Source organism: Orcinus orca, chromosome 18 (genome assembly GCF_937001465.1).
Source record: "Orcinus orca chromosome 18, mOrcOrc1.1, whole genome shotgun sequence".
Taxonomy (NCBI): domain Eukaryota; kingdom Metazoa; phylum Chordata; class Mammalia; order Artiodactyla; family Delphinidae; genus Orcinus; species Orcinus orca.
Window position 1 is genome coordinate 56,740,948 of NC_064576.1, and position 8,250 is coordinate 56,749,197.

The following is an 8,250-nucleotide window of genomic DNA, read 5'->3' on the forward strand; positions in this document are numbered from 1 at the left end:
GACTGCATCCCATGTCCTTAGAAGGAGTGTCAAGTAAGGGAATTCTTTTATGTTCCATTTTTCATATTAATCAGGAATCTTTGGACTCTGTGATTTTTTTCAGAAATTTCATATATCTGTCATACTTTTTAAACCATCACAATTTCTGCCAATAGAGAAGTAGCATAAAATAGAGATAAACAATATTCTCCTTTTCAGTTAAGCAGAAGAGAAATTTGAGATTGAAAAAACAATTGGATGACTAATCCATCATCTTTTTCCAAACTTCTCCCTTGCCTCCATCACTAGGGGTTTGGAGGGAGTGGTTGTGTGTCATAGTTTTGGCCAAAAATGTGTCAGCAAAAGTCTGCTGGGGGCTTCTGGGAAATTTTGGCTTTCCTGGTTATATCAGTGGATAAGGCTGATGCTGTCCTTATCCCCCTTTTGCTGTCATAAATCTAAGATAGTGACCCTGACATCACAGAGCTGCTGAACCGATACTAGGCCACCTTCCTCCAGGATTCTTGCTATGTGGGAAAAGTAATCCACCATCTGCTAAAGCCACAGTGGGCTGGATTTTCTGTCACTCACAGCCAACTACATTTATAACTGACGCAAGGAGATTTTTATAGGCTTCACAGAAGGGAGATAACTTTGTCCTGAGTTTCTTCTAATAATATATAGCATTTAATTAAAAATAAAATATTTCCTAACCATGAATATCAGTCTGGGAGCAGGCTGACATAATGGTACGTTAAAGCTACCCAGCACTCACTGAAATCCAACGCAAAAGGAAAATAAAATCACTCACTTCACTCCTAAATTATTCCATTTATTGGTTTACCACCAAGTAGAATTAAAATTAATTCAGAGTTTCTAGAGTTATCTATATTGAGTCTTTGGCTGTTAATCTTATAGAAACTTCGTACCAACTAGTGGTATGAAAAATCCCTATAATACAAAGATCCTTTGGGTCTGGTGAAACTTTCTTTCTCTCCGATTGAAACGAGATGGTTGTAATCTGTTTAATCTGCTTAGTAAGTCTCTGTTCTATTTCATAGAAGCCAAAATGCCATGGTCCCAAGCAAAACACAGTGTTAAGGCAACTTTCCAGTAACTTAGGGCAAACCATGGACAGTTTGCCTACTCTGAGTGGCGTCCCAGAAGAGGGCCGGCAGGCCCTAGACTCAAACTTCTCAAACTGTGGGCCACGAGCCAGGGGGATTGGATGGATCCTGGGAACTTGTGAGAAATGCAATTTCGGGCCCCACTCCAGACCTATTGAGTCAGAATCTGCATTTAAGCAAGATCTACAGGGATCTGCATGCACGTCACAGAGTGAGAAGCTCTGCCTAAGTGTTCCTCAGCCCTCTTTTTGTCAGACCATCTGGGAAAGTTGGACAATGACGTCTCTGCATCCAGGGCAGGAGCTGATGGGCTGTGGGTTGGTCCAACCACACATGGGGCAAATGGTGACAAGGGGTGAGGAGGAAAAGAAGGGAAGAAGCCTGGACTTGGGGCTCAGGATGGCCTTTCTGTCCCAACCCAGTGATGCTACCGTTCTATCTCCCAGGGGTCAGCCTGCTACAGAAGCACTCTGTAAGGCAGTATTTCTCAAGCTGTGGGTTGCACGTGTTTCCTTAGGGTCTGGGGTCTTTTTTTTTTATTTTTAATATTACATTTTAATTTCAATGATAATCTAAAAAAAATTACTATCACCAGAATCACGCGGAATTCCGAGTATATCCATGCAACACGTGTACTTCCAATGAGGATGCTCTCAGACAAAAATTTTGCAGGAGTTTGAAAAGAGGAAAGTGCTGAGAGGGTTGATTCATTAATCCCATAGTCAAAGTTTTACATTCAAAAGAATCCCCTCTACTGCAGTCAGTACCAAGTTGCAAAAATTCATTAGCAGCAGGCATAATACTAAATATACAGGGAAGCATTTTCCTGCTCCTTATTCAAGCAGTAATTGGTTTTGTTACCCGTTTAACACATATTCCAATTACATTGTGACGTTAATTTTATCTTAGAAGGGGACAGTTTTACAGAGCTACTTTTAAGTTTGACATCCGTGGAATTCTCACTGATAGTTTTGCTTATGTATAAGATTGTTTTGAAGTAAAAAAGTTTTGAAAATGTTAATACTGTCTTGAAAAATATACTTAGGTGAATAATTATTAGCAGTAGTATCATTGAAGCCACATTAGTACTATGGAAGACACAAAATAGGAAACCAAAAAATATATAAATTAGAAAGCTGCACTTGAAATTTAATTTCTGCAAAATGGCATCCTTCATCACATTAAAATTGTGAAATTTTAGTTTTGTAGCTTTGCTGGTATTTAATTAATACATTTGTTTTGGCTTTTAGTTATATAATAACTATATATATAAGGAACTTTAATCTCATTTTATGACTTTACATATTTAGGTAATATTATAATTAAAATGTCAGTAATGAAGGTCTGTGATAATGATTTTCTTTTAAAAGAGAGGCATCTATTATCTAAATTTGAAAAACATCCCTGTAAGAGGGCTGCTTATCTGATTTTGCCTACTCTGAGATCTAGAATATAGAATCTAGACTGAGGAGTCAGGCAAGTTCTACCTAGCACGCGTGTCTGCCTACAAGGTTCCTCCAGAAGGTTCTTTCATGGGGCATTTTATTAAGAGAACAAAATGCATTGGCTAAAATAGCTGAACTCACCCTGTAAAATAAGCACTATTTGTTCATTTATATTCTGCCTTCTTCCAAAAAGGATTTAGGTAGTTTTCAAATATAAGTAAAACATTGCAGGATAAAAATAAAATAGATGAGAGAAGCAAAGCAAAAAAAAAAAAAAAAAAAAAGAGGGTATGAGAGTCAGAGGGAGCCTGAGTGAAATTGGTTCAGTCCTTCCTCAGTATCCTGGGGATTGCTTCCAGGACCCCACCTTGGATACCAAAATCTGTGGCTGTGCACATCCTTTATGCTGGCCCTTGTGGTCTAGCTGTTAGGGTTCAGTGCCTTCACCACCGCACCCCGGGTTCAATTCCTGTTCAAGGGTCAGGGAACTAAGATCTCCTTTCAGACTGCAGTACCCCTGGACACCCTCTCCCCCAGATCAGTATGAATAAAGTCAGTGCACTAGTAATCACAAAAGAAGTGATATTGGCATGCCTATGTAGCCACTAAGAGTATATGGTATTACCCTATGTCTAACATTAACCAATTAAAATACATGGTCAAATATTACTCTGGAAGTTTCTGAGGGTATTTCCGGATGATCTCAGCATTTACGTAGATGGACTTAAGTAAAGCAGATTACCCTCCATAGTGTAGGTGGGACTCATCCAATTAGTTGAGAGGCTGAATAGAAAAAAGACTGAGTTCCCCCAAGAAAGAGGAATTTGAACTTCAGTATCGGCTCCCGGCCCATCCTTCAGATTTTGCACACACATTTCATTGGTTCTACCATATTTTCTATCTCTTAAAGAAAGAGCATTGGTAGTGGAAGAGAAGGTGGAGAGAGAGAGACAGAGACAGAGACAGAGAGAGAAAGAGAGAGAGAGAGAGAGAGAGAGAGGCCAAATGATATTTGAGTCCCTAGGTCCAGCTCTCCTGGACTTTCGCTTTTACATGAGCCAGTAAATTCCCTTTTTGCTTAAGTTAGTTGGAGTTGAGTTTCTGTTATCTGAAAACAGAGGCCTGACTAATACAAATTTCAATTTCTTTTCTCCTCTCTTTCTCTTTCTTCAAATTCAATGGCAAAGGATAAATGTACTGGTTATTTTTGTTCAGAATAAATATCTCTGGAACTTCCATCTAAAAATGAGTCCCAAGCCACAGCCATATGTTCTCCCTATATTTGACATAACACAATACTTTCTTACATTGGCCTTGCATTTTTAACATTCAAAATATTTTTCACGGAACTTCCCTGGTGGTGCAGTGGTTAAGAATCTGCCTACCAATGCAGGGGACATGGGTTTGAGCCCTGGTCCAGGAAGGCCCCACATGCCGTGGAGCAACTAAGCCTATTCGCCACAACTACTGAGCCTGCACTCTAGAGCCTGAGAGCCAAAACTACTGAGCCCATGTGCCACAACTACTGAAGCCCGCATGTCTAGAGCCCGTGCTCCGCGACAAGAGAAGCCACCGCAATGAGAAGCCTGCGCACCGCAACGAAGAGTAGCCCCCGCTCACCGCAACTAGAGAAAGCCCGCACACAGCAACGAAGACCCAACACAGCCAAAAATAAATCAATCAATTAATTAAAAAAATATTTTTCACATGTATTTTGTTATTTGGCCTTGGAGTTTATTTTTAATGGGCTTTGACCTGTATAAAATAATGCTACCCAGATCCTCCACTAGCTAAAGATGTTGATGAGTAATCATAACATCAATTGCATCTACCTAGTAAAGTCCATTATATGTGTACATTCAGAATGCCCTGCTTAGAAAGTCCATTTTCCAAAAGTTTAGAAAATTACAGTGAAAGTGAGGCTCAGGACCCACTTTACATTTCAGGTTATAGGACTTACAATAGTTCTTTTCCTTTAATAGTTTAGTTTCTTGTTTTGTGCTAGAAAGAGATCTCAGCTCTTTTCTCCCATGGTTGTTCATTTGTTAATATGAAAAGGTTTATCTTCTCCATTGCTATGTTCCTGATCTAGCTCTTAAGAGGAATAGATTTCCCTGTATAACATTTCAAGCCACTTGTGTTCATTAACGATGTAGATAACCTTGACATTAGTCAGTTTTGAAGCAAAGCATGCTCTAGAGAGGCCATAGGAGTAAAAAAAAAAAAAGAAAAAAATTTTAATTGCTTATGACTAGTCATTAGGAGCAAAGCCTCAAAGACAGCAACACAGAGCAACCAGAATTACTCTACTTTCATATGGAGAAGGAAAAAGACATATGAGTCTTGTGGTTGTATTCAAAAAGAAGAAACTCAGCTTTGAAAACCCTCTTGGTTCCTCCCCAACTTAAAATTTCTTGTTAATTTTTTAAAAAATATTTATTTATTTGGCTGCATCAGGTCTTAATTGCGGCACGCCGGATCTTCGTTGCGGCATGCGGGATTCTCTCTAGTTGGGGCGCGCAGGCTCTAGAGCACATGGGCTTAGTTGCCCCGCGGCCTGTGGGATCTTAGTTCCCCGACCAGGGATCGAACCCGTGTCCCCTGCAGTGGAAGGCACTTAACCACTGGACCACCAGGGAAGTCCCTCTTGTTTCTTATATACACATTATAATGCAATTGCTTCTGGCGTATTTAGCATTAGCTGTAAAATACATGAAGTTTCCCAAAGCACAACATATTAATACTTGTAGTAGAGCAAAAAAGAGTTTCGCCAGGCTTCCCGTGTTGCGAATTATTATTATTTAATTTATTATTTATTTTATTTATTTTGTTTTGGCTGCGTTGGGTCTTGGTTGCTGTGCACGGGCTTTCTCTAGTTGCGGCGAGCGGGGGCTACTCTTCGTTGCGGTGCGTGGACTTCTCATTGTGGTGGCTTGTCTTGTTGCGGAGCACAGGCTCTAGGGCACGCAGGCTTCAGTAGTTGTGGCTCGCGGGCTCTAGAGCGCAGGCTCAGTAGTTGTGGCACACGGGCTTAGTTCCTCCGCGGCATGTGGGATCTTCCCGGACCAGGGCTCGAACCCATGACCCCTGCATTAGCAGGCGGATTCTTAACCACTGCGCCACCAGGGAAGCCCCACGAATTATTTTTTTTTAATCCTGGTGATCGGTTTTAGGAGTTTGTTTTGCCACATTCTAAAAGAACATCCTATAACAAAATTTGTTGGGAAGATTAAAGTAATATTTTTAACCCCAACATGACTGATCTTGGATTTTAATAATCTGAATTACTTTGATGTATTTTGTTTCCAATTTGAAATCTATGCTGTTCTGACTCATTTTTTTCCAAGAGTTTAGACGGAGGCATTTGGATTATATATACGTGTGTAGAGAATTCGGCTGAAATAGGGGTTTTTTTGTGACGTATGTTTTTACAGAGCAGAAAATGGTCATATAGTCAAATTATTACAGTCAGTATTATAGGAAGGCAATTACCACACTATCCACTTCCATTCACCCATCTTTCCTAATCGCATCCTCTCTTTCTCACCTGTCAATCAGTTTTCTGCAATGTGTACAAAGCCCTCTCCCAGTTAGAAGATGAGTAGTTTATGAGAATAATGTCTACATAATAATTTGATGTCCTTTTTACCCTAGATGGGATTCTCTCCACTCTAAGCCTTAAAATTGATACTTTAGCAATTTTACAAGCAATTTCTACAATGGCAGCATCTTCACTCTCGTGCAGGGTGATTAGCAGCCCAGCTCTCATGAATTCTGGCTACTATGAGTTAGAGGTCATGCCACACACATAGTCATGAGCTTTTCTTTCTTTTTTTTTTTTTGGTCATGTCCTCACCCAAAATGTAAAATAATTTTGCATTAAGAGAGAATTGTGACACCATTTTACAGATGAAAGGACTGAAATGTGACCTGAAACTTAGTCAACATCTGAGTTCTATGTAGAGGCAGATATTTTGCAGACAGCCCGGAAAAGAATAAATAAAATAACACTTAAGTTTCATTAACCCTAATGAAAGTTTCTGAATATGGGTGAAAATGAAGAGTCGGGGATACTCACATTTAAGAATTCTGTTGCGCGCACGCGTCTGAGCATGCGCCCTTGGGCCGCGGCTTGGCGCCAGCTCCGCCTTCCGCTTGCGACGCGCAGTCGGTAGAGCCGGTGTATGTGCGGCAGTAACGTGTCGGCCCCCCTGCCCGCCATCGTGCCCGCCGTCCGGAAGGCCACCGACGCGGTAATTTTCCTTCATGGATTGGGAGACACGGGGCATGGATGGGCAGAAGCCTTTGCAGGTATCAGAAGCGCCCACATCAAACACATCTGCCCGCACGCACCAGTTATGCCTGTAACATTAAATGTGAACATGGCCATGCCTTCTTGGTTTGACATTATTGGGCTTTCACTAGATTCCCAGGAAGATGAAACTGGAATTAAACAGGCAGCAGAAAGTGTAAAAGCTTCAATAGAGCAAGAGGTGAAGAATGGCATTCCTTCTAACAGAATGATTTTGGGAGGATTTTCTCAGGGAGGGGCTTTATTTCTGTACACGGCACTGACCACACAGCAGAAGCTGGCCGGCGTCACCGCTCTCAGCTGCTGGCTGCCCCTGCGGGCCTCCTTTCCGCAGGGTCCTATCAGTGGTGTGAATAGAGACATTTCTGTTCTTCTGTGCCGTGGAGATTTGGGTCCATTAGTTCCCCTAATGTTTGGTTCTCTTACTGCTGAAAGGCTAAAAACATTGGTAAATCCAGCCAATGTAACCTTCAAAACCTATGGAGGCATGACGCACAGTTCATGTGAACAGGAAGTGATGGATATCAGGCAGTTCATTGATAAACTCCTACCTCCCATTGATTGATGTCACTAAGAGGCCTTGTGGAGAAGTGCACACCAGCATCATCGTCGTAGAGTAAAACTTTTTCCTGTGCCCAATCTTGAAACCTCTAATGTTTGCAGTGTTAAAATGTTTTGCAAATACACAGACTAAATAAATCTCCTCATGGGAAATTTATGATCATTTAAGTTTCTATGTATGTATTTGTATAATATGATCCAGAATATACGAGTATTAAAATAGGTGAAGCACTAGCATCTTCTCCCAAATGTAATTAAGAAAAATAATAAAATACGGCAACCAGACTTTTTATTACATCACTTGGAAATGATTAGTATGCTTAATGAAAACTTGTTCAGGTATAAGTGAGCAGTCAAGACATAAACAGTTTATGCATGCTGTGACTTAGTCTCTGGGCTTATTCCCAAATTACTTAGTCACCATGCAGTATCTGTATTTTTATTATATGTGTTCATATGTACTTAATGATTATAAAACATAATAAGAATGAGGTGTTATTACATTATTCCTAATAATAGGATAATGCTTCTAAGTGTCAATAAATAGTAATATTGCTGTCTTCAAAAAAAAAAAAGAATTCTGTTAACTCAGCAGTGGGGCGTTTCCTAACCATCATGGGTGGACAAAATGACAGCTCATTCAAAGCCAAATGCTACCCTGGAATGCCACCGCAGAGCAGCGCGAAGAAATGCAAAGTTTAATTAAAAAGAGCTCCTTGAGAGTGCCAAGATCAACCCTGTTGTTTAATTAAATTGTTGATATTTTGGAGAACTGAATATTCAACTGATCTTATTTCTCAAGCACCCTTTGTCTCATCTTAGACTC

At 40.4% G+C, this 8,250-nt stretch overlaps 1 protein-coding gene across 1 annotated transcript; it reads left to right on the plus strand.

The window, feature by feature from the left end:
- Positions 1 to 6,674: 6,674 nt before the first annotated feature.
- Positions 6,675 to 7,428, plus strand: LOC101287398 (acyl-protein thioesterase 1-like). The gene has a single exon (XM_012534751.3). It carries the CDS (start codon positions 6,736 to 6,738, stop codon positions 7,426 to 7,428), a length of 693 nt encoding a protein of 230 aa, XP_012390205.1. The 5' UTR covers positions 6,675 to 6,735.
- The last annotated feature ends 822 nt before the right edge of the window (positions 7,429 to 8,250 follow it).